General features: G+C 43.2%; 2 protein-coding genes across 2 annotated transcripts in view; both read right to left on the bottom strand.

The window, feature by feature from the left end:
* The window catches only part of LOC120552648, a gene marked incomplete in the record, with an annotated part of 129,494 nt that overhangs the window by 41,421 nt on the left and 60,319 nt on the right, over nucleotides 1-27,754 (bottom strand).
* Nucleotides 23,245-27,754, bottom strand: part of LOC120552638 — a 52,403-nt gene continuing 47,893 nt past the window's right edge. Inside the window, exons 16-20 of the mRNA XM_039790818.1 lie at nucleotides 26,262-26,515; nucleotides 25,467-25,661; nucleotides 25,277-25,356; nucleotides 24,668-25,117; nucleotides 23,245-24,575 (exon numbers count right to left, since the gene is read on the bottom strand). Of these exons, the coding sequence (XP_039646752.1) occupies nucleotides 26,444-26,515 (72 nt within the window). The 3' untranslated portion in view covers nucleotides 23,245-24,575; nucleotides 24,668-25,117; nucleotides 25,277-25,356; nucleotides 25,467-25,661; nucleotides 26,262-26,443. The remainder of the gene's footprint in view (nucleotides 24,576-24,667; nucleotides 25,118-25,276; nucleotides 25,357-25,466; nucleotides 25,662-26,261; nucleotides 26,516-27,754) is intronic.

The following is a 27,754-nucleotide window of genomic DNA, read 5'->3' as shown; positions in this document are numbered from 1 at the left end:
AAACACACACACAAACACATATGAAACACACACACACACACACACAAACACACACACACACACAGATAGACACACAGACACACAAAAACACACACACACATGGAAACACACATGCACAAACACAATCACACAAAACAACACACACACACTCTCACAAACACAGACACACACACACACAACACACACACCAAGTTTGTCAACTTGGAAATTAAATCTGTTAATTTATTTATTTAAAGCTTTTTACTCTTTGAAGACTTATTTGACTCTTGTTTATCTGGTTAATAATCTATGATTATGTTGTTGTAAATTAACATGAATACATTCATACAACTGTTAATACCCAGATATGATCTCTCTTAGAGCGTAGTTGTCGTTCCCTCGGGGAAAGTTATCTCAGATAATCTAACAGGGGTCCATCTGTGATGTAGATGTCTGTGAGTAATACCAATAAAGTTGTAGTTCAGTTTGAACCAACAGCTCCACCTACTGTCTAAAAGACACCACTACACCACCAATCACTGCTCCATCCTCTCACTAACAGACACCACTACACCACCAATCACTGCTCCATCCTCTCACTAACAGACTACACTACACCACCAATCACTGCTCCATCCTCTCACTAACAGACTACACTACACCACCAATCACTGCTCCATCCTCTCACTAACAGACTACACTACACCACCAATCACTGCTCCATCCTCTCACTAACAGACACCACTACACCACCAATCACTGCTCCATCCTCTCACTAACAGACACCACTACATCACCAATCACTGCTCCATCCTCTCACTAACAGACACCCACTACACCACCAATCACTGCTCCATCCCTCTCACTAAAAGACACCACTACACCACCAATCACGCTCCACTCCTCTCACTAACAGACACCACTACACCACCAATCACTGCTCCATCCTCTCACTAACAGACACCACTACACCACCAATCACTGCTCCATCCTCTCACTAACACACGCCACTACACCACCAATCACTGCTCCATCCTCTCACTAAAAGACACCACTACACCACCAATCACTGCTCCATCCTCCTCACTAACAGACTACACTACACCACCAATCACTGCTCCATCCTCTCACTAACAGACTACACTACACCACCAATCACTGCTCCATCCTCTTCACTAAAAGACACCACTACACCCCCAATCACTGCTCCATCCTCTCACTAACAGACTACACTACACCACCAATCACTGCTCCATCCTCTCACTAACAGACTACACTACACCACCAATCACTGCTCCATCCTCTCACTAACAGACTACACTACACCACCAATCACTGCTCCATCCCTCTCACTAACAGACACCACTACACCACCAATCACTGCTCCATCCTCTCACTATCAACACCACTACACCACCAATCACTGCTCCATCCTCTCACTAAAAGACACCACTACACCACCAATCACTGCTCCATCCTCTCACTAACAGACTACACTACACCACCAATCACTGCTCCATCCTCTCACTAACAGACTACACTACACCACCAATCACTGCTCCATCCTCTCACTAAAAGACACCACTACACCCCCAATCACTGCTCCATCCTCTCACTAAAAGACACCACTACACCACCAATCACTGCTCCATCCTCTCACTAACAGACACCACTACATCACCAATCACTGCTCCATCCTCCTCACTAACAGACACCACTACACCACCAATCACTGCTCCATCCTCTCACTAACAGACACCACTACACCACCAATCACTGCTCCATCCTCTCACTAACAGACACCACTACACCACCAATCACTGCTCCATCCTCTCACTAACAGACACCACTACACCACCAATCACTGCTCCATCCTCTCACTAACAGACACCACTACACCACCAATCACTGCTCCATCCTCTCACTAACAGACTACACTACACCACCAATCACTGCTCCATCCTCTCACTAACAGACTACACTACACCACCAATCACGCTCCATCCTCTCACTAACAGACACCACTACACCACCAATCACTGCTCCATCCTCTCACTAAAAGACACCACTACACCCCCAATCACTGCTCCATCCTCTCACTAACAGACTACACTACACCACCAATCACTGCTCCATCCTCTCACTAAAAGACACCACACACCACCAATCACTGCTCCATCCTCTCACTAACAGACTACACTACACCACCAATCACTGCCCATCCTCTCACTAACAGACTACACTACACCACCAATCACTGCTCCATCCTCTCACTAAAAGACACCACTACACCACCAATCACTGCTCCATCCTCTCACTAACAGACTACACTACACCACCAATCACTGCTCCATCCTCTCACTAACAGACCCCACTACACCACCAATCACTGCTCCATCCTCTCACTAACAGACTACACTACACCACCAATCACTGCTCCATCCTCTCACTAACAGACTACACTACACCACCAATCACTGCTCCATCCTCTCACTCAGAGTTCCTCTTCTTTATTTCTCCCGTTCACAGCAAACACAGAAGCAGCCATCGGCCTCCGACAAAGAACTCACAAACACACAAGTACATCAAGTAGAACGGAGGCTGCAGGTCTTACTGTTTTGGGGGTTTAATAGTACTCCATAATAGTAGTCCACCCTGGACTTTCAACTTCAAATTCAACTTTATTTGTGTCCCTGAAGGGTGATTAGGTGTGCAGCAAGTATAAACACACACAAGACACATAAATACATACAAGTTCTACACACAGTCCACCTGGAACACAACGGTAACAGTACGAGGACAGATAAATAGAGCTGGGCAATATATCGATATCTTGATATGAGACTAGCAAGTAACTAGTAACTGTTCTATTATTTGCCTTTACCCACTTAGTCATTATATCCACATTACTGATGATTATTTATCAAAAATCTCATTGTGTAAATATTTTGTGAAAGCACCAATAGTCAACGCTACAATATTGTTGCGGTATCGATATCAAGGTATTTGGTCAAAAATATAGTGATATTTGATTTTCTCCATATCGCCCAGCCCTACAGATACATACCAGTACAAGGTGCATGAATAGCAGCGTCAAAGTCACCTACATAGTAAGTAACCTTCATAACTCAAACCCCCTCCATCCACCACATCCCTCCTGTCCCCCAACAGCTCCACTGGCTCCCAGTCCAGTTCTGGTCCACAGGCTCCCGGTCCAGTCCTGGTCCACTGGCTCCCCGTCCAGTCCCGGACCACTGGCTCCCGGTCCAGTCCCGGTCTACTGGCTCCCGGTCCAGTTCCGTCCACTGGCTCCGGTCCAGACCTAGTCTCTCCTCCCGGCTGAGGAGGAGAGACTAGGTCAGACTGAGGAGGAGAGACTAGGTCGAGTCAGGCTGAGGAGGAGAGACTAGGTCGAGTCAGGCTGAGGAGGAGAGACTAGGTCAGACTGAGGAGGAGAGACTAGGTCGAGTCAGGCTGAGGAGGAGGAGAGACTAGGTCAGACTGAGGAGGAGAGACTAGGTCAGACTGAGGAGGAGAGACTAGGTCAGACTGAGGAGGAGAGACTAGGTCAGGCTGAGGAGGAGAGACTAGGTCAGGCTGAGGAGGAGAGACTAGGTCAGGCTGAGGAGGAGAGACTAGGTCAGGCTGAGGAGGAGAGACTAGGTCAGGCTGAGGAGGAGAGACTAGGTCAGGCTGAGGAGGAGAGACTAGGTCAGACTGAGGAGGAGAGACTAGGTCAGACTGAGGAGGAGAGACTAGGTCAGGCTGAGGAGGAGAGACTAGGTCAGGCTGAGGAGGAGAGACTAGGTCAGGCTGAGGAGGAGAGACTAGGTCAGACTGAGGAGGAGAGACTAGGTCAGGCTGAGGAGGAGAGACTAGGTCAGGGCTGAGGAGGAGAGACTAACACATAGTCAACAGACTAGAATATATCATATAGAACCAACCAAGGAATCAAGAAAGAAAAAAAGAGGACTAAATGACCCACTGCACATATCTTGTAATATATATTTTGTTAAATTTAAACCCATTCATCCTCCTTGTTTTTATATACTGGCAAGAAATAAATCCGTAAAATAACAGAAACACTTCTGGCAGCTTATCACCCGGACTTTGTTCCGTAATTAAAAAGACATTTTGTGTGAAGCTGCAGCTGAAATACAGAACAATTGAAAAAACTCAAAATATGTAAACAAAAGGTCACAAAGGTCGAAAAAAAAGCAACAGAAATGTTGTAAAAAAGGGCCCAAATTGCCCACACACACACACACACACACACACACACACACACACACACACACACTACACACACAAACACACACACAAACACACAAAAAAAAAAACCTCCTCTCCGAGTGGTTGGAAGTGCGCCTTGTGAGTTGTGTGTGTGTGTGTGGTGTGTGTGTGTGTGTGTGTGTGTCTCATGGTCAGCAGCTTGTGTTGTTGTTGTTGTTGAATCTTAATCACTTCTTTCAGGAACTTGTGATCTTGTGAATGTGAGATTTAGAACAAACAGTGCGTGCTACATTAGTGATAAACAGTGTGTGGAGACAGGAGCAGTCTCCTGATAACATGTCCTGCTGTGGACCAGGACCGCTGAACACATGTTACAACATCTGGATCCCTCTACAGTAGGTGGACCCTATATATATTCAGTGCTGTCCCTTGCTGTCAGATCACTACGGCAGCATCTGTGCTCTCTTCACAGCCCCCAGACTCCTCCTGCTCAGGCTGGCTGGGAACAGAGTCGGCCTTTAAGTGGCTCGTCAATGAAATCAGGATTAATGATTGATGATCTGAAGATGAATTATCGTTTAAGATTATGAACTCCAGCCGGAAAGTTCCCTGCTCTGTGATTTATGATCAGCTGATAACAGATTGGCTGTTATTAACAGGTTTACATCAGAGACGAGTTCTCTTTTAGTCTTCCCTCAGTGACCACATCTATCTCCTGAAGCACAAAGATTAACAGCTTCTCTGTGCCCTTTTTGGATGTTGTTTGGACATTTTGTTTCCGCTTTTTCAATGCTTTTTGAAACTTTTGATGTTTTTCATGAACGGCTTTTTGGACAGTTTTTATGCTTTTAAGGCTTTTTTACCTTTTTTTTTCGGCTGTTTAAGAAACTTTTGACCTTCTTTGTGACATTTTATAAAGCTTTTTCTGTACACTTTTAAATCAGGTGAAGATTCACCTTCAGTTGAATCCTCTTCTAAGTTTCACACTATATAGTTTCAGACTATATATATATATTTATATTATTTATGTATCTCCACATTTTGTCGACTATACGATCCAGTTTTTTATCTTTAGATATTTTGTGAACACCTCAGGTTTCTCTCTGACCTAATCTGAACCCATTTAGCTCATATTTACATCAACACACACACCTGAGCAGCTGTCTAATCGTTCAACCCGCCACACACACACACACACACACACACACACACACACACACACACACCATAAACTTCTGCTATCTGACGAACAAGGACAGTGGGGTGTTTGTGTGTCAGGAATAGATCTAACTGATGACGGGTGTGTTTGGGTTCCCTAAATCTGTCCTCCAACAAATAGTCTGAGCCCACAAGGACGGAAACAGGGAGGGAGGGAAGGAAAACAACTCTCTCCACACACACACACACACACACACACACACACACACACACACACACACACACACACACACACACACACACACACACACACACACAGACGAGACAGAGACAGAGAGAGAGATGGGAAAAAAAAAAAAAAAAAAAAAAGAGAGCTAGAGGGAGAGAGAGAGAGATAGAGGGAGAGAGAAAGAGAGAGGAAAGTGACATAAGTGTGTAAGAGACAAAGAGAGGAGTGTGAGCGAGCAGTGAACACAGTTATTGGATTATTGATTTCTGGAAACTGAGCAGAAGGTACAGTCAGAGTGTGTGTGTGTGTGTGTGTGTGTGTTGCTACTTATACCCTTAAGCAGTGAGTATTGTGTTTATTAAGTGATAATGTGAAGACCTGCTGCATGCCACTGGTCCATGAGTTTGTGTATGTGTTGTACTGCCACTGTAATATGTGTGTCCCTGTGTCTGTCCATTTTCTTCATGTGGACATAAATAAATGGTTCAAATGTGTGTGTGTGGGTGTGCGTTTGTGTGTGTTTGTGTGTGTGTGTGTGTACGTGTGTGCATCTGTCTGTGTGTGTGCATGCATGTTGATGATGATGATGAGGAGTAAAAGAGATTATTGTGAGACGGTGTCTTCAGTCGTGTTGTCCTCTCAGCAGATGTTTATCTGATCATCTGCCTCTATGTTTACCCCCCAAACTCTCCCATGATGCAACAGGAGAGGAGGCTCGACCTCAGCACTTCTGACTCTTTCCGTTGCAGTCTGCAGATTCAGATCAGATTGTTCTCATGAAGCTACGAATACGTAACAAACTGCCGCCTTTGATAAACACGCTAAAAAGCAGTATGCGTCTTGATAACCGCCAATAATGGAATACCAATTGGCGTATGCATTACCTCGCCACCTCATGACCTCAGTCTAGCGGGGCGTGTCTCTCTAACACAGCCGTTGTGTCTCTGCAAGGACGGACAGAGAGTCTGAGATGCCTCTCATGGAGGACCGCTGGCGGGCAGAGAGAGCGGCAGCAGGAAGGTAAAACCAAACGCTTTGTTTAACTCTTACTGCAGCAGGGGGCCTTTACATGAAGCCACCATTTTGATTGGTTTGAGATAGTTCAGGCCACTGGTCCAAGATAGAAGGAAACAGGTCAGGAAGTGTTTCCAAATGTCTCCGGTTTAGGGGCTCAGAAACACCAGAGCATGGGGAATGTAGGAGGAGGAAACACCAGAGCATGGGGAATGTGAGGGGAAACACCAGAGCATGGGGGAATGTGAGGGGAAACACCAGAGCATGGGGAATGTGAGGAAACGCCAGAGGCAGGGGAATGAGAGGAGGAAACACCAGAGCAGGGGGAAATGAGAGGGGAAACACCAGAGCAGGGGAATGTGAGGGGAAACGCCAGGAGCAGGGGGAATGAGAGGAGGAAACACCAGAAAGCAGGGGAATGAGAGGGAGACACCAGAGCAGGTGGGGAACGAGAGGAGGAAACACCAGAGCAGGGGAAACGAGGAGGAGGGAAACACCAGGAAAGAGGGAAATGAGAGGAGCAAAGCCCACCTCAGAGCAGGGGGACGGAGAGGAGGAAACACCCAGAGCAGGGAATCGAGAGGAGGAAACACCCAGAGCAGGGGAAATGGAGAGGAGGAAACACCCAGAGCAGTGGGGAAATGAGGAGGAGGAAACACCAGAGCAGGGGAATGGAGAGGGAAAAGCACCACCCAGAGCAGGGAATGAGAGGGAAACGCCAGAGCAGGGGAATGTGGTTAGATTTGCCGGCTGACCCAAACATGGCAGAGAGAGACAAATACACGGAGGCAGAGCAGCAGCAGAGAGGTTTAGCTAGGAACAGCCAAAAGAGAGGGAGCGAGGCAGGTGTAGCCGGATGGTGGGGCCGAAGCTGGTGCGGCAGGCAGAGAGGAAACCAGGGCAGAACTGAGGACTGGAGCAGGCTGTCTGGAGAGAGTCCAGTCCTGACTCACCGGCTGCAGAAATCCAGAGGGGATGTGAGTGAGCAGTGCAGGGTGGAAGACGGCAGCTCAGCAGAAAGCGGGTAGAGCTATTCACAGGTCTCGGCGTGGGAGGCAGTGAAGCAGGTTATTGCGGTAAGCTGCAGGTAGCAGCAGTTTCCAGAGCAGGGTCACAAGAGTAGTTTAACAATCTGAGCCAAGAGGTAACAGCCTGGGTAGATATAATTCTCGCAGGAGGTGGGATGAATGGAAGGAGCTGCAGCTGTGTGGAAACCGTGCAGGAGTGAATGGCCACGCCTTGACCTAGATCCTCCATAGCTACAGCCTCAGGCAGATGAAACACAACGCAGACAGAGGACAACAACCCGTGTGTGTGTTACGTATTGCTTGAGGAAGTTTAGTTAGTTTATTGAAGTTTAGTCGAGGCTGAGTTGAAATTTAGTTAAAAGTTTAGTTGAAAGTTTAGTTGAGCTTGTTGAAATTTAGTTAAAGTTTAGTTGAAGAATTAGTTAAAGTTTAGTTGAGGGTTTAGTTAAAGTTTTACAGTTTAGTTAAAGTGCTCCGTATTATGCTCATTATCAGTTTCATATTGTATTTAGAGGTTATATCCAGCGTAGGTTTGGTGGTTTAATTTTACAAAAACACTTCTTTTTTGCCTTGTACAGGCCAAGTTGTTTAAACAGCTAGTTAGCTCCATGTAATCCTTACGAGCTACTGGGTATGTGCTGACTGACAACAAAGATGTTGCAGCAGTTGAGAGATGTCTCACTGAGCAAAACAGAGAGCTGAACATATGGGTGAAAAGAGGAGCTGCAGCAATGTGCGTGCAACAAAAAATTTTTTTTTAAATTAAACCATGTAACCCTATTCTTGATACAATCTGAAATTCACAATTATAACCTCAAAAACATAATATTGGCACTTTAAACACATCGGGACACAGATCTCTTCTTCTACATTATCATATCCAGTTTCAAACAGTAAAAGATAAAACATCAAGATCTCAGCTGATATACAACATCATTTCTTTCTGTCAAGGACTATCATCATGAAGAACACAATTTTTGTCCAGTATATCATCACTGCGCCTAGCTCTTGTTGTTGGTAAACAGGTTCTTTAAACCAACCAATATTGAGCTTTTCATTGTTAAAAAGAACTACAAATAGTAAAATACAAAGCTGCTACTATAAGAATAATAGCTCGTTGGAGATGAGCCAGATCTGCTAGAATCACACCGTTGATGCGCGCCCAATGCTGTGTGTGGGTAGATTTGTGTCCACTTGATCCCGACTCTTGCGGATGCATGCACACGTAAGCAAGATGACCTTAAAGATCGAAGTGCGCGAGGTTTGAGAGCCAGGTGCAGCTGTTGCTCTTTCACTCGACTGCAAGACCCAGGCGGACCCAGGCATGCTGAGCTGGCCGGGCCTCCTCAGCTGATCTAACAGCTGATTGGTTCAGAATCGACTCAACATGTGATGACGTTTTATATAAACTTTTATTGATTTTTGAATCGGAGGATTTTAACTCTATTTGTCTGATTTAAAGCTTACCCGTACAGAACACATGTTGTGGGGCCTGCTAGTGATGTTTTAGAAGTCAGAGAGATCATCTACAGTCTGTTGGTAATTAACATCAGCAACAGATCACATGTAGATATTTTGAGAGCTACTCTGTCATAATAAAATCAACTGGAAACTGTATACAAGCTGATATTTGGGTCTGATAACATTTTATTAGATCAGAATCGGACCTAACAGGATGTGAGTGTTTCTGTGCCTTCCTGTTCAGCCTGGAGGCTGCTGGAAACGGCTGTAATCTGTCCGACCTGACAGCGGATTTTTGTCATGTCCCGGTGCAGTTTATCTCGAACAAGCCTATTTACTCGCCGCTCTCTGCTCCTCCTGGTATGATGCCGCAGACGGGAGGTCCGTTCTTTAAAGGAGCTTGCACACTGCTCCAACAAATACCAACAAATACCAACAAATACCAACATTCTCCAATGTTCATAAAACCAGTCAGTCCACACTGCCCAGACACTAACAGACAAGACTGACTTTGGTCACCTAGTCCTACCTTTTCTTATTTGAGTTAGGGTTTAATATAACATGGATGAAGTGGAGACCTTGTTGAATGTGGCCAGAGTACTTCTGGTCTACCTGGCCGTTAAAGGCTACTAGCCTGTGTACAGCAAGATCGCTCACGCCAGGTGGTGTAGACTGGTGTATAAACTTGGATATTGCAAGAGGGCTAAAACAAGGTGTCTATCCTAACTTGTGTCAAGAACTTTGCTCAAAACTCTACCAACCTCCACCAGACCAGACTGGACATGTCCAACTCTACCAACTCCACCAGACCAGACTGGACATGTCAGACTAACAAATCCATCCAACAAAGGCCAACAAACAGACGGCCGGCCCACACAGACCCAACTGTTGGAGTTTGTTGGTGTTTGTTGGAGCAGTGTGCAAGCTCCTTAAGGGTTAAAGTCTAACCCTAACCCTAGTCCAGTTTTTAATGTTACTGTCTTTGCACGTTATAAGTGTTCGTTTACACGTCCCTCGTGTATATATATGCCGTAAAACAGCATGCCAGACCCCTAGATGGCAGTGCAACGCAAAGCTCAAGCCCACGTTAGCCAATAAGAATCCTGAAAATAGCAAACAACAGCAACCAATCACCTCTTTTCTCTCTCGGCTGCCTAAACCTCCGTTTGTCTCAGTTTGCATGCAACGCGTGCCAAAGAAAAGATTTAAAAATCCCCACTCTGGCCATAGGTTTTAGAAAGAATCGTTTTCATAGGCAAATTCTCCATTTGGCGTAAAACGGCAAGGACAAACAAAGGGAAATGTTTCCGTTTTCAAAATAACCATATAACGTAGTAAACAGGGCACTAGTCTAGGGCTAACTCCGCTGGAGCAGAATTGTGACAAAATGCCGAGTAACTGACGTAAATTGACGTAAAGTCACATCAACTCCGCTTTGGTTGTTCACACTTGCGTCACGATTGAAAAACAATCAGACCTGGGTTCGATTCAGGACCACATATGGAAGTGGTCTACATCTGATTAAGATTTGAGTGTTCACACTACTTCTGAAGAAGTCTGACCTGGTCACTTGATCCCCCAAAAAATCAGATTTGGGCCACTTTTGCCTACAGTCTGAACGCCTTACTTATTGCTACTTTTATACACTATACACTAGGGGTGCACGATTCAGAAAATGTCACTATTCAATTCAAAATATATAAATAAAAATAAATAAAAAAAAAATTATTCACAGTATGTAAATGTAATTACTTTTCCCATGCAATTGACCGTTCGCAAAATCCCGCCCTCGAACGGTCCTCGTCCAATCCTAGCTCAGCAACTGTAACTAAGGAGAAGGACCCCCGTCAAACATTGCGATTTCAGCAAGATGGTGAAACGATGCGCCTATGGCACCTGCAAGTCTGACACCAGGTACCCCAAGTTTAGGAGGAGGGTCGTTTTTTCACCTTTCCAAAGCCCAAGACCCAAGCGGAAAGATGCCGACAACGGGTAAATGCGGTGGGAGACCTCACTCACAGCTAAATGCCTCAAGATTAATAAGCATAGCTACATATGTCAGCGAGCTAACTTATATCAATTATCAATAAGTAGTTTAAGTAGCTAAGTGCATAACAGTTACAATCTGTAAAACTGGACTTAAGTTAACAGTTAACAGTTGTGGTTCTATATAGCATTATTATCGAAAGTAGTAAAGTTAGAACATTAGATACTTTATTATTCCGTAGGAAATTCAGGCAGCCTGATAGCTGTAAGCCTGTCAAGCACATGTTGCTATCGACACAGATAATTTAGCGAGAGGTTGACGGTCATTGAACATATCCCTCCACTGCATATTGCAGCCCTTTCTGTCGTGCCCTGGAGGATATGTTCAATTCAATTCAATTTTATTTATAGTATCAAATCATAACAGAGTTATCTCGAGACACTTTACAGATAGAGTAGGTCTAAACCACAATCTATAATTTCCAAAACCCCAACAATTACAGTAATTCCCTCAAGAGCAAGCATTAGCAGTGGCTGTTGCGACAGTGGCGAGGAAAAACTCCCTTTTAGGAAGAAACCTCGGCAGACCCAGACTCTTGGTAGGCGGTTTCTGATGGGCCGGTTGGGGGTGATATGTCCGCTGCATTTCAATGCAATTTAATAAAAAAAAAAATGAATTGATTTTGAATCGGTAGAGCTTGAATCGCGATTCAAATGTGAATACATTTTTTTGCACACTCCCACTATACATACTGCATGCCAAACCTAACCCAGACAGCAGTTTATTGCCACAGTAGTGGAACTAATAAAAAGCGACTTTGAGTCTTTGAAAAGCGCTATATAAATTCAATTTATTATTATTATATTACATGGAAGGAACATATGGAGGTGGTGTAAATCTGATTTGGGCCACTTTTGCCTGCTGTCTGAACGTAGCCTCAGAGTCTTTCTAACGGCGTCCTTCCCTCGTCTCCTGGTAGATCCCTGCCTGGCCTCCGTCCCCGCGCTGCAGGTCGTGCTCAGGAGTGCAGGTGACGAGCTGCTGCGCGACCGCGGCGTGCGACCTGTCGGCCCAGGTGTCGTGCTGCTGCTGTGCGATGGCGGCCAGGCGCACGTCGGAGCCTGGCGGCCGGCCAGCGAGGAACTGTTCAGGGACGGGGTGAACTGGGGACGCACGTGGCCGCGGCGATGGAGCTGGGCGGAGCTCTGTGCACAAGGGTGGCGAGGTCGGCGGGCGCCGCGCCGGATGACATCGCCGTTTGGATGGAGGAGAGTCTCGAATCACCGCCACTCCAGGGATGGATCCACGCCAACGGAGGATGGGTAGGAAGACGTTCCCTTTCTCTACACATCATTCAGCCTGTCTCATGTTGTTTAACCCCCCCAAACCTCCCCCTACCATATGACCCACAGGAGCGTTTCATAAGTTAGCGCCCCTAGTGGTGGCAGGAAATATGTCTTCATATCTGAACCAGAGAAGGTAACACACAGACACACACACAAACACACACAGACACACACAGACACGCACACACACACACACACACACACACACAGACACACACACACACAGACACACACACAAACACGACACAGACACACACAGACACACACGACAACACACACACACACACACACACACACAAACACACACAGACACACACAGACACACACACACACACACACACACACACACACACAGACACACAGACACCACACACACACACACACACACACACACACACACACACACACACACACACACACACACAGGTGCTGGTCTGTTTCCCACCCCACCCACTTGAGAGTTCTCGGTCCTCATCCAAACCAGAGAAGGTAACGGGGGCTGTTTTAACCACCTGGTTAACGTTGTGAAGCGGTCCCAGTCTGGTTCAGACTCCAGAACTACTGAGATAGGTTGATAAAAAGATGGAGGTTTGGGTTACAATCAGACATGACATCACTTCCTGAAGGTTACCACGTGACGCTGGGTACTTAAGAGGGTTCCTGTCGTGTTTGACGGGGGCTCAGGGGTCCTTAAAAACATAAATACATGTCACTACAGTCTTTACAGCATGTGTGTTTGTGTGTGAGTGAGTGAGAGAGAGAGTGTGTGTGTGTGTGAGTGAGTGATGAGATGTAATCAGAGGAAAGAGTATTTTGGTTTGAATGCAAATTATATGCAAAGTGCAGAAAATCCCTAAAACTCTGCAGAGAAACTGTGCGTGAGTGTGTGTGTGAGTGTGTGAGAGTGTGTGTGTGTGTGAGTGTGTGTGTGAGTGAGTGTGTGGGTGTGAGTGTGTGAGAGTGTGTGTGTGATTGTGTGTGAGAGTGTGTGTGAGTGTGTGTGTGTGTGTGAGTGTGTGAGAGTGTGTGTGTGAGTGTGTGTGAGACTGTGTGTGTGTGTGTGTGAGAGTGTGTGTGTGTGTGTGTGAGTGTGTGTGAGTGTGTGTGTGTGTGTGTGAGAGTGTGTGTGTGTGAGTGTGTGTGTGTGTGTGAGTGTGTGAGAGTGTGTGTGTGTGATTGTGTGTGAGACTGTGTGAGTGTGTGTGTGAGTGTGTGTGTGAGTGTGTGTGAGTGAGTGTGTGTGTGTGTGTGTATGTGTGTGTGTGTGTGTGTGTGTGTGTGTGTGTGTGGAGTGAGTGTGTGTGTGTGTGAGTGTGTGAGAGTGTGTGTGTGAGTGTGTGATTGTGTGTGAGACTGTGTGAGTGTGTGTGTGAGTGTGTGTGTGTGTGTGTGAGAGTGTGTGTGTTTGATTGTGTGTGAGACTATGCGAGTGTGTGTGTGTGTGTGTGTGTGTGTGTGAGAGTGTGTGTGTGTGATTGTGTGTGTGTGTGAGTGTGTGTGTGTGTGTGTGAGTGTGTGTGTTGTGTGTGAGACTGTGTGTGTGTGTGTGTGAGAGTGTGAGAGTGTGTGTGTTTGTGCACATGTGAAGTTTGAAGGTCTCCTGCTGACCAGAGTGGTAACTTTTTTTGAGGATATTTGTTTGGGGAAAGTAAGGACAGTCTTAGAGAGATAACATTATGAAAAGCTTGAATTTGGGAAGATACATTTTTTTAAGTAGTGAGGTACATTTTGGAAACTATGTGTGTGGTATTACCTAGAAATATCTTTCCAGGTAGCCGGTGTGGTTGAGTTTCCGCCTCAGGCTTCAGATCAGCTGACTGACTGTTTCTGCAGAAACTCTCTTCAAATAACACCCAAAACCTCGTGGTTCAACTCCTTCAGAGCTTTTTAAGTGTCGAGCAACATGCTAAAACTGCAGCAGGTGTGTGTGTGTGTGTGTGTGTTTCTGTGTGTGTGTGTGTGTGTGTGTAGTTAGCTCTACGAACACAGGCAGTGGTGAGCCCAACTGCTTTCTCAGAATTCAGTTAGAAAACTTTCCACTGAGACATTCAGATAGCGACAGAGAACAATACTGTGTGTGTGTGTGTGTGTGTGTGTGAGAGAGAGATTGTGTGAGATTGTGTGTTATTGTTGTTGTTATAGTATTATTATTATTAGTCTTTTCAACCCTTGTTGTAGCTGGCTGGTGAAAAACTCCCCCATAAGTGGTTAGTTCAAGCACTATTGTAACCTACATATATTTATGTTTAAGTATAAGAGCGCCAAATGTCCTGGTAAGGAGGCCGGTTGGGGGAGTCAAACAAACAGGACTTTCCCCCCAGGATACCGGGGGTTCATGTCCCGTTAGAAAAGAAAAGGAAACAGAGAGGTTTTTTTAACCTTAGTGCGTGGTAACCTTCAGGAAGTGAAGTCACGTCTGATTGGAACCCAAACCTCCATCTTTTTATCAACCTAACTCAGTAGTTTTGGTGTCTCAACCTAACCACACTGGGACCGTTTCACAACGTTAACCACGTGTTTAAAACCGCCACCGTTACCTTCTCTGGTTGAGATATGAGGACGTATTATTGGAGCACATGATGTGTGGTTTGGAGAAACTTGTTTCTCTCACACAAACACACTCTTGTTTAATGTCTCTAACTCCCAATGTATATAAGTACTGACCCTTATGTATGAATGTATGTATGTATGTATTTATGTATGTATGTATGTATTTATGTATGTATGTATGTATGCATGTATGTATGTATGTATGCATGTATGTATGTATGTATGTATGTATGTATGCATGTATGTATGTATGTATGTATGTATGTATGTATGTATGTATGTATGCATGTATGTATGTATGTATGTATGTATGTATGCATGTATGTATGTATGTATGTATGTATGTATGTATGTATGTATGTATGTATGTATGCATGTATGTATGTATGTATGTATGTATGTATGTATGTATGTATGTATGTATGTATGTATGTGATGTATGTATGTAGGTAAGTGTATGCATGCATATGCAAACACACTGTATGCATGTATGTAGAAAGTTATTTGGGTAAGTGTATACATATGTTCTTTAGTTTTTTTTATAATTTATTTTATCTTTCTTGTCTTGTCTATTTCTTTCCTTGACAGTTTGTTTGTTACTCTTAAAAATGTGAGGGGGGGGGGCTGATATAAGCTGAAGCTTCTGACTAGGGTTGGGCATCGAGAACCGATTCCTGATCGGAATCGTTTCAAAAATTACGATTCCATCGGAATCGTTTCTTTATTGGAATCGTTTGGAGGATTTGGTTTTAGATCTGATCATGGGTTCCAAATTTAATATGCGCAAGTTTTGGTTTCCGTAGCAGCCAGGCGCTTGTTGTGTTGCAGCCGTGCAGCACAGTAAGCGGAGCTCTAGTGTGGCTTCATTTTGCATTGTAAAAGCTGTAAAACTGCAACCCACCTATGACTCAAAATAAAACTCTCCTCTTATTTGTGAAATAAGCATCTAACCCGTTTCAACTCCACCACTCAAAGAATCGGAATCGAGAATCGATAAGAACCGGAATCGAAAGGAAGAATCGGAATTGGAATCAGAATCGTTAAAATCCAAACAATGCCCATCCCTACTTCTGACCCTACCCTTTGGTTAGGACCAATCAAATTCCTTCATTCAGTGAATGAAGAGACAACGATCTGATCTGATCTGTTTGTTTGCTGTGTGTCATTTCCCAGGATGCGTTTGTGGAGTTGTACGGTGAGCCCAGACCTCCAGTCAGCTTCTGGTCTCTGAGGACAGTGATTGGACTGGCTGTACTGGGAGCAGCTGGGATCACACTGGGAGCCCTGTTCACACACACCTGATCCAGTCCAGTCAGCTGCATCAACCTCTGACTGGGAAACCGGGTCAACAGCAGACTCCCTGAGCTTCTTCTGCCGTCACAGCCAAAAGAAACAGTCACAGAAACCACATACTGGACTGGAATATATGAGGGGTATTAAAAGGGTTTTGTGTGCATGCATTAAGGGCTTTTTAAACTTGAAATTCAAGTACACTTCAAGATTCAAATTCTTCGGGGACTCCACAAAAGAAAAGAAGCCTGAGAGGATCTCCAAATATGACTTAGAAGATATAGAGATGAAAACAATCCAGAGCCACATCCCACATTTGGGATAGTTTGTCTACTTTAACCCTTAACTTGTGTTGTCCTCAGGTCAAGTTTTTATATCAGAAATATGGGTTTCGTTGAACCAAAATGCCCAAAAATAACATGGATGCATGATGTATGTTGTACGGAACCCATATAAAGATCTTTTGACGTAAAATTAATGATTACTTCTATTGAATTTCGAGTGTTTTATTCAATTTTTTAAACATGTTTAAATGGTTTTAAAACAGTACCGTGACTAAACTTTGACATAAACCAGACTGTGAGTCACTCAACATCCTTTGATCTTAACTATTAGTCAAAGTAATTCATAATTTCTGCTTCTTTAACTCAAAAACGAGGTATAATGTCATTTAAATTAGGTTTATTGACCATGAATTTAAAAATAAAACATTGAAAAAAATTACAAAAAGGTTTTAAAAAGTGTAAAAAGCATAAAAAAAACAAAAACACTGGAAAAAGCACCAAAAATTCAAATTGACTTTTGACCTGTATGGACAACAAGTTCATGGTCAAAGGGAAGACAACACCAGGGTTAAAAATCCCAAATACTTCAGTGTTTGACTGTTTGATCAGTGTTCAAAGATGGAGAGGACACATCACAAAGACTAGATTATCTTTGTTATTGTGTAAATACTTTGTGTGTTTTTCGCCTGGGGAACATTTGAAGTCAGTAATTTCATTTGATTTGATTTCACCCCTCAGATCTTTTAGTTCTTAAACTAAAACAGTATTTCATAAATATTGTATCTCAAACTGAACAATCGATTTTTATTTAAATGAAGCCTGTTGATTTTACTTACTTTTTATGCATTTTATTTATTTTTTTATATAAAAAGTAATCTTGACTGAGCTGAAAGGAAAATGTTACAGATCTGATAATAAAAGTGGCATTCCTGTTTAAATGTGCAGAATTATTATGATTATTAACATATATATATATATATATATATATATAGCTATAATAGCTATATATATATATATATATAGCTATATATATATATATATGAATATAGCTTCTTTAAAATGATTCTGATGCTATAAAAACATGTGTAATCCTACCTCTAAACATAGAGGCTTTAGAAATGTAAATATGATGATGTATACTTAGAAAGTATTATGTCCAGATCACTGAAAGAACTATGACTAGGGTTGGATACTGAGACCTGGTGCCTAAACCATCGGTATCTACTGGACCAAATGCAACGCAGATTTCGGTATCTCATTTCGGTGCCACTTAAATGTCTGCTCTGCTATCTGATGCTCTGAAACAGACGTTATAGGCAACAGAAACCAGGGATGCACCGAATCCAGGATTCAGTTTCAGATCTGGCTGAATATTGGGCTTTTTGACGGTGTTGGGTTTCTGCTGAACATTAGAATGTTTTCCCTACGCGCGTAGTGCAAGCGTAGGGTCCGGTAATGACCGAACCCTGTATGAATGACTGTATGAAGACAGGTAATGATGGCGCCGTTGATTAGGGGAAGGTGTTTACGTAGGTGGAGCGTTCAACGCAGTAGGCTGTGAGGAAGTGGACATGGATCTGGTGAGCAGAAAAAGTTGTTGTTTAGCAGTACTTTCAGTCAAAAGAAGGCCATTCAAGTCCAGCTCCATGTTCAATCTGCAATGCTGATTGGTCTGGTGGTGGCGAGGACCCTAAACTATACACAACATGGCCTCTGTTACAACATCTGGTACGAAACATCTGAAAGAATACGAGTTGTTCATGAAGGAATCTCCAGACAGCAGCCAGAATGGAACAACTTCAGGTACGGCAAAGGAAGGACAGTCCCTGTTTACTTCATTCATGTGTTTACTGGGTTCATGGACTGAGGATGGGAGGAGGAGTCAGCACAATCTCAACCAGGGGGTTCAGGATTCAGTCGAATGTTTTGATGACATCAGAGGCTGTTTGATGACATCAGAGGCTGTAGAGGATGAGTAAATAACCAACCAGTATCTCTTTAACCAGCAGGTGTTCAATCTTCACTCAGAAATCTTTCTCTATTATTTGCATCTTGTTTGTCTATCAGTGAAGTTCTGCCTCCATCTAGTGGCTGAAACTACAAATCAGTAATCATGTGTAAGAGTCAGTTATTGGAGAGATTCATCATCTCTCTCCACAGTTTGGTTCTTCACATTAATCTCAGCTCTCTGGAAAGGATCGGATCTACCTCACAGAGAGCAGAGATCAGAACTGAGCTGGCTGCTCTTCTTTTTCTTCTCACCGTGTCCATCACGTCTCGGGCTTTGTCTGCTCTGCCTTGTGTTCTGGCTGACTCCATTTCACCATCAGTTAGAACACCACGCTCAAGGAGATTATCCAGAAGCTGGTTCAGAACTGGATCAGACACTCGGTTTATAAGATGTGACCGAACTCGCAACAGCTTCTCGTCAGTCGGGACTCTGTCCTCTTTTGGGCCGGTGTCCTCTGAAATTACCCCTCTTCTACCTGGAAGATAAGAATGGACAAAATAGTGTTTAATTAGTATGTGTATATATGTAAATACCAATAATATATTAATATATATGAAGCTGCCCATGCGGGACGTTTCACCTAGCTATACAACATTTGGTTAGCACATCTATGGCCAGGGGCGTAGCACCAGACCCTGGGCCCTATAGGCAGTCCTGATGGGCCCCCATGTTCCTCAACCCCCACCAAGAAAAAATTAATAATAATAATCGGGCTTCTGTACACATGAATGTGTAGGCCTAGATGTTTATAAGGTAATAACTATTAACTGTAATGCTTAGAGTAGCCTGATGACACACATTTCAAACCTCCTTTGTCAACATCCTCTAGCCTACTTTACTGTGGTTACTACTACATTTTGTTGGTTTTCTCTGTACCTTTACTTGCCAGCCTGTGTACTATGGTGTCTCTCTGATCATCTGTTAATTTATCTGGCCATAGTCCTGGATCATCTGGCAAAAACTGGTCTACACTGCTCTGCCTACTTTCCAGTTTCCAGTTCCTCATCTCTCATCTCCACACTGTGCTCAGAGCTCCCTGCTGTCTTCACTCCCATCATCCTCAATAACATCTTCTCTATCATCTTTCTCTATGAAGGATACATCTGATATTAACCTCTTATCTTAATTGTAACCTAATATAATAAAACACACTAAGATGTTAGTGTTACTCAACACCTTTCAGTATAAATGGCTAAACATGGTTTGCTTTAATTTTGTTATAAGCTCACCTTGTCTCAAATCCAAAGAGGAGGCTGAGGGGTCTGTTGCTCCCTGCTGTGACAGTTTCTGAAACTGAGGGCCATATGTTTCACAATGTTAACATCTACTAGATCTGACATAACTATATTGGTGACATGATATGTATCTACCGGTGAGCTCCCAAGCTACCTATGACACTGATTAGCCTATTATTGCTAATTATAGACATTATAGCCTATTCATTTAAAATTAAACATGTTTTAAATTAGGCTATTACAATGGTGTGTTATATGCAAACAGCATTGATAGTGTAGCCTACTTTATTTATTTAGCCTTTACCTCAGATTACATGTATAACCAAATTATCATTTGAAAGTGTATGTTCTGCTCTTTCAATGGGTTGTCTCAGTCCCGTTTTTAGCACTAATGGTCACAGAGATATTCAAGCAGTTTAGCACCATGGGTTTCGTTTTTTAGTTTGGGATCACCTTTCTATGAAAAGAAGTCAGTTACCAATTGTTTCCCCTCCTTTCGTTTTCTCTCCTTCTCCTGTCTTTCCTTTCTTTTTGGTAGCCTGATTTGGCTTTCTTTGAGAAAGACATTTCTACAGCACAAGTTTGCGCACCACCAGATGCTCAACTGATCTAACGTAAACAAAATGCTGCAGATGGACCAAACCATTTGGCGCAATAGCAAGGGGTGGGTGAGACCTTAGATAGTCTTTCTTTGTATACAAAATGTAGTCAGTCAATCAACCAAGTTATTCAGCCAATACATTAATTTTACATTTCATCTGACACGTGGCATTATGAAATTTAATTGGCTTTATGCACGGAAGGCTCTTTAGAACTTCCGCATTAATGTAAGCCAGCTCATTCACTTCCGGTGGAATGTCAGCACAGCAACAGCCACCAACCGCAGCATCTTTAAAGGACATTTGTAGAAAACGACCAGGACAGGACAGTAAATATATATTATAGTAGCGAAGTATAGTAGTTTAGTATAGTTATATAGTTATTTCTTAGCAGTAGGCCTAATACATAAGTGATGGAGAGATGAGAAAGTCGTATAAATTTCAGCGTCGTGAGGGAACGACAGCTGAGCACTGCTGTGTCCCTCTGTGTTCATCGTCTGCGAAATTTAATTCGTCTTTGAGCTTCCATACTTTCCCCTCCGACCATCAACAACGTCAAAAATGGATTGTGAAGATCAGAAGAGAAAAGTTTGTTATCTCTCACCACACTCGAGTGTGCAGTAGACACTTTGTATCAGAGGATGTCGTCGAGCCGGCGGCTGAAGGGGGTAGAAGGAGGCTAAAGCCAGGCGCCGTTCCTGTCTTGTTTCCCTGGAATAACTTCTCTCTCGGAAAAGTAAGACTTGGGGTACAGGAGCGGATCAGCGCCAGACCAGAGAGGATGGAGACCGACAAAGTTGCTGGCACTCTTTGTGCCAACGATCATGATTATTGTTCAAGGCCGGACCCTGCGTTTGTGGACTTGATGGTCTCTGAGAATGAGAGTCTTCGGGATGAAGTTGCCCAGCTGAGGCAGCAGCTGGAGCAGCTGTCACTCACGCAACGTTTCGGGTTACAGCGATTTGGTGGCTCGGACAGACATTCGTTTTTACACAAGGTATGTAAAGCTAGCTTTTTTCGTAATTTAATAGGCTATACTATTATAATACCTGCTAAACTATTCAGGGCTCGACATAGGCGGGATTCTGAACAGCGATACCTGCGCTACACACACACACACACACACACACACACACACACACACACACACACACACACACACACACACACACACGCGACACATGTAACTGACTGGAAACCGTACCGATGATTATTTACAGCTGCTGACGCAGATGAACAAACGCTACACTCGTTACTGTAATTAGCCTACAATAAACCCTCCATGATTAAAAAGTAGCCTACATACTTAATACCCACCTACCTGTTTTACAGGCATAAACAGGCCTTTCTTTCTGCAAGCATTTTCCACCAATCAGGACACTGCATACTACAACAACGTTTCAGGTATCAAAGACTTTAACCATCCCTCCTCAGTGAACTGTCCCCTAATCTGAGATCATTTTCTAGTTAAGTAGCCTATCTAGTTAAGTCTAGAAAAAAATTCTAGACCTTGGAAAAATGTAGTTGATGACCCCTGGTCTAGCTTTACCGCTAAATTTTTTTATGTTGAGCCCTGTTATAGTGTTAGTGTGTTCAATTCAAAAATGCATAATGCAGCCTACCATTTGTTTTCCTGTATGCACGTCCATTTGTCTAAGGTACAGGTTCACCTCTAACCATCTGTAGGCTTGTGAGCATGGTACAATAATAATAACTATTAGATTTAATAAAAGCTTCCTATTTTCACTAGACCTGTTTTTTACAGATTTTCATCTTATGACCACCTGATGCGGTTTTGGCAGGTCATCGAACCATCGCTGCAGTACATGGTTTGGGTGACCAGAACAAGAACTGCAGATGGTGACTCAGCAAGGCAAAGTACAGCCATGGTACAGACACAGGCTATACAGGCAGTAGATGAACTGTTCCTCTCCCTGAACTACCTTGCCCTTGGACTGAAGCAGAAGGACCTGGCTGACCGGTATGGGGTACACCAGTCTACTGTTAGCAGGATTATTCACACCTGGAGTAATTTTTTGTTTTGTGTTCTTGGCTCACAGCGAATTTGGATACCCCAAAACAAAATCAGTGAGCACTTGCCAGCAGAGTTCAAAGATTACCCAGACATTACAGTTATCCTGGACTGCACAGAGCTCAGATGCCAAACACCTTCCTCTCCTTTACTCCAGAGTGAAGTTTATTCCAGTTACAAGTCCCATTGTACACTGAAGGGGATGATTGGCATGGCCCCTCATGGTGCTGTAACCTTTGTTTCTTCCCTCTTTGCTGGCTCAGTCAGTGACAAGCAGATCCTTGTGGAGTCAGGACTATGTAAACTGCTCAGGCCGGATATGGCAATCATGGTGGACAGAGGCTTCCTGGTGGATGACTGTGTGCCTTGTAAAGTGTACAGGCCTGCATTCTCGCCGGAAGACCTCAAATGCCAGCAAACGAGGTCAGGGAGACCCAGTCTATTGCACGCCTTAGGGTGCATGTTGAGCGGCTAATTCGTCGGTTGAAGGAGCACAAATTCTTTGATACAGTTATCCCCCTAAACATGTTTGGAAATATTAACCAGCTGTATGTAGTCGCATGCCTCCTATTAAATTACCAGAATGGTCCACTTGTAAAAGCCTGGTCTAAGTAGAGGTGTCAATATTTTTGTGGCGTGGTACTGTGGAGGGCAGAGCATTCAAAGAATATAGTTATTGTTGTTGTTATAGTTGTTAATGTTATTGTTTGTTAAAACCGTTACTGTATATAAAACACAGTTGATGGCCGTTCCACATATAATTTTGCTACAGTGAAATTAAAAATAAAATGATACCACAGTCTTTCTTTAGGGATCTCACAAAATGTGTATTTTACTGTGGTCATTACAAGCAGCACTTACACAATACTGTGTTTAGATACAAATAAATAATCTCAGAACAAATGAACATAAGAAAATATGTAATTGAAGGTGACATGTTCTACAGTCAACAATTTAAATACATTTCAGTCAGTGGAAAAAAATATGTCCATCATTTCAGACAGCATGTACAAACATCAGATACTGTACAACACCATACAACAGAGTGTACAATGGTCCTGATGGTGTATAAAACCAAACATTGTGTCATGCAATGCATCAGTTAAACATTACTTAAAATAAATAAATAAAAAAAGAGTTCACAAGTACAACAATTACAAATCTCCATCGTCATGGAGTACCCTGGACTGGAGTGATACTGTTGGCACTGGCACTCTCTTGCACTACGTTACCATTGCACCTTTCTGCTTTTTTTGCACACCGCTCATTTAAACATGCTACAATCTAATTTTACTGAGAGGGCACACTATAGATATCTTCCTTTGTATTTCTGTTATATGTATGTGTACGTAGATGTCATATGTCTGTGAGCCTATGTGTATGTATGTGTATTTGTATAAGATATTAGACACCTTAATTTCCTTCGGGATTAATAAAGTATCTCTATCTATGCAGGCCTGATCTTCATTTTACTTATGGCTATTTAGGAGTTTAATAGACACTGGGATAAATGAGTTTTTGAAATGGATGATCAAATTAACACTAAAACCTAAAATAAATACTAACTGATTAAAACTGATTGAAACAAGTACTGTCAATGGCATGATTTTTTTTCAAGCCAAAAGCATAGGTAGATAAAAGTAAAAATAGAAGAAATCAACCTTTTCTTTCATTGTTTTCATGATTCTGCCATCCCTGTATATTCTTTGAATGAACATGTCATCTTCTGCATAGACAACAAAATCACACCATTCCAGACCAGTAATGAGCAGTTGTCCCTGTACCTGCCAGTAGTACGTGTGAGATGGTTTTAGCTGTAGCACTCCATCGGAGACTCTAAGGTACGTACAGTCTACATAGCTTCTCACATTAGGACACTTCACCTCCAGCAGTCCAAACGCAGGCTCGGCATTCGGGTCGTATACCAACCCATCTGGTGATGACCCGATCCATGGTGCATCTGGGTGGATGATGAAACCGCAAGGATAGTGGTTTACATCCTTAACAAGGCAGTACTCTTCTACAGCCTTGGGCTCCATCTGAAGACCCCTCTTCATTTCTGCGGTCTGATAACCTGGCCGTAAAATCCTGAGTGCCAGGTTCTCCGCTGAGGACTGTCCTCTCACATGGCAAACCTCTCTAGAAATGCATGAACACACACAACTTGGTTTAAGTATTTAAACAACATCTTAAACAATGTAATGACTATCAATAAAAAAGATTATACATACCTGAATCTAGAGGAAGTCACTCGTGGCTTTCTTAGAAGGTGCCATTCCTTCAGTGTGCTCTGTTGTCTTGTGCTTTCCTCAAGTTGGTGCGCCATGATCTCTGATGTTTCAAGAGATTTCATGTGCAGCTGCTGATGGTAGTTAACCACAAAACAACACTCCGAGGGCCCCAAAGAGTAACCATCAAGAGGTAAGGATGGTCGTGGTGGTGCAGTCGCATGTAGATGTGTCACTGGTGGAGTCCATGCTGGAAGATGGTAGGAGAGAACACTACCTTCTTGGACTTTTCCAAAGGCACTGTCTACTAATGGTACACCCCCTGCTATTCCCATGGTTGTTATTAGTGGAGCAGTTTCCCCTGGCATGCCTTGGTAGATGTCATTCAACTGAAGGACTGACATGTCTGGAAGGTCACAGGTCAGGTTACAGGCTCCTTTGTATAAGTTACTCCTAAAAACATACAACATAACTGATCAGTTAAACAGGTAGTAATGTTATTATTATCAGAAATGAATGAACACATCTGTGTTCTGTAGCTTTACGCTAAGTGCGTGTGTGTGTGTGTGTGTGTGTGTGTGGACAGACACAGCAGACACTAACTAATGTTACCTGATTCCTTCAGCCACTCTTCTCTCCTTGGGCTGAGCTGACAACACTACCATCTCATTTGTTGGACCAGGCTTGAAACCCTGTAAGCAAATGTACAATAACTTATTTAAGGATGATGTAGCCTATGTGCGAACCTGTTGAGAGTTGATTGAAATATTTTAATTGTGGAAGTGTTGTAAACAAACAATACCTGGGTCCTGGGTTTGTGCCATTGTTGCTCAGACCCTGTACAGCTGTGAGTAGGGGGGACAGCTATTGCTCCCTGTTGGCTGTAATGTGAGGTTTGGTACAGCAATGCTGCAATGTGATTGCATAGCGCAAGCCCTGCCACACATGAGCACTGGCATGCCAGCAGTTCAACAAGCTTAGAGTCTTTGAGAACAATCTGTAAAATAAATGTATACAAGTTGGTAAAGTAACCTATGTGTTTTTGATGTTCAGGTATGTTAGTGTATAATATAACTAAAATACTGTACATGTATTAACCTACTGGAATTTAGTCACTGGTGTGTTTAAGCCCACTTGCTGTGTGCGGGTGAACTAATATCTTGATAATTATACTGCAAATACCATTCATTACTAAAATGCATTTTTTACAACACTGAACCTGCTCTCATTTCCCTACACTTAAGTTGTGTGGTCTCTCGCTTTTCCTCATTGACCTGAAGCAGCTTGCCCTCACAGACACCTCTCCTGACTCGTTCTTGTCAGAAACTGAGAAACAGAAACATATCAGCGAGCGTAACGGTATAATGTTAGCTTACGCCAGCATAACAACATAGCTTTAATACACTATTTTTATGACTGCCAGCCTGTTTATCTCAAAGAGCAGGAGCTCACATACATTTCACTGCTAATATGTGATTCAGCATGATTATATTATATTGTTCGATGTTACATTATAAACGTTAACGTCATTGCTATGTAACGCTACTCTCGCAGAACCTCAGTTAACGTTAGGTTAACGGTTACATTGTACACTTACCTTCATAGTCATGAATATAGCTGGTTATGTACAGCTTAAATCCTTTTTCTTTTTTGCTTGATGCCGTAGTTGAGTAGGCCTTAATAAGACGGTGTACATCGTTGATAGTGACACGGGGTAAGTCTTGAAGGCAACGAGTGTAGAAAGTCATTGTTTTGGTTTTGCCGGCTCTGACAGAAAGCTCACCTGACGACAGACGACCGGAAGTGATTGGGCTGGCTTGTCCGTAACCAGGAAGTAACTGTGCATATAGCCTATTAGGAAATGAAAATATCCAGGTATAATAAAATATATTCCAGACTTTTCAAGGGCCCTCTCTCCCCTTGGGCCCTGGTAATCAGTATCGGTTTTACCCCCAGTCCGACGCCCCTGTCTATGACCTCTAGACTCCTCTTGGCCTCTCGGAGCCATCCCCTAAACCAATTAGCGTTTCCTTTGATGGCGAAGGCATGTCCCGCCCTACTCTGCCTATGATTGGCTAATACTTGTTGCATTCTTCGGTTGGATTGGTTAGGTTTAGGCAGGAGGGTGGAGATTGGTCAGAATTAGGGTAAGAACACCAGGGAAAGGGGTGCCTGGGTAGATGAGTTGGTTTATTCCTTGACACAGAGGTCTAGGGTTTCCTGCATGTCTTCCTCCACTCTCTCTCTCCCCTTTCATGTCTGTCCTGGTGATTAAAGGCGGTAATGCCCAAAATATATATATTCAAGAATACCAAGATAAGCTTATCAGTGGCACAGTATGGTGAGAGGTCTTTCGCCATCACAGGAAACTCCAACAGGGTCTCAGTCATTTTGTAAAATGTAGAGTAATTTACATCCTCTGTACTTTATCAAACTCCTCCTAGAGATTTACCCTGATGACATTTTGTCTGTGTAATCTCAAGACCCGTTGCCATGAAAGGTTGTTCACATTTTTAAAAACAATTGTCAAACGGTGTTGCCATGGCGATACATTAAATTTCCATGTCTCACAAAACAAAAACAGAAAGTGGTTTGTAACTCCAGATTACATTGTTCAATCTGCCCCAAACTTCCCTTTCTCCCCCAGAAGTTCTTTAACAGAGAGGATGCCATTCCTTAAAGGGGTGATAGAATGATTATATAGGGTATTTTACACTGTTCCTTAAGGTCTCCTTATGGGGTATGTAACATTGGTTGGGCTGAAAACTGGCCGAATGCTATTTTATTAGGCCCTTAACTACCCTGTGAATATGGCTCTATTTGGAACAAGAGCTTTTCTTCCAAATATGGTATGCTCATTAATATTCCGAATGAGCTACGTGCTGATTGGTTTGAGCAAACTACATAGAAACACATGGGAGACTCTCATATTTCAGACACTGCAAAGTTATACATTGTTTGTCGGGCTATTCCATTACAAAATTCACTTCTGAAACTTTTTTATGCGAGAAATCAACTATGTAAAGCTCAAATATGGGCCGTTTTATGAAAATGGATGTCTAATTGCAACTTTTGTCCGACTGTGTGTCG

This window comes from Perca fluviatilis, chromosome 22, assembly GCF_010015445.1.
Source record: "Perca fluviatilis chromosome 22, GENO_Pfluv_1.0, whole genome shotgun sequence".
Classification (NCBI taxonomy): domain Eukaryota; kingdom Metazoa; phylum Chordata; class Actinopteri; order Perciformes; family Percidae; genus Perca; species Perca fluviatilis.
This window is presented reverse-complemented; position numbering and strand designations above follow the sequence as displayed.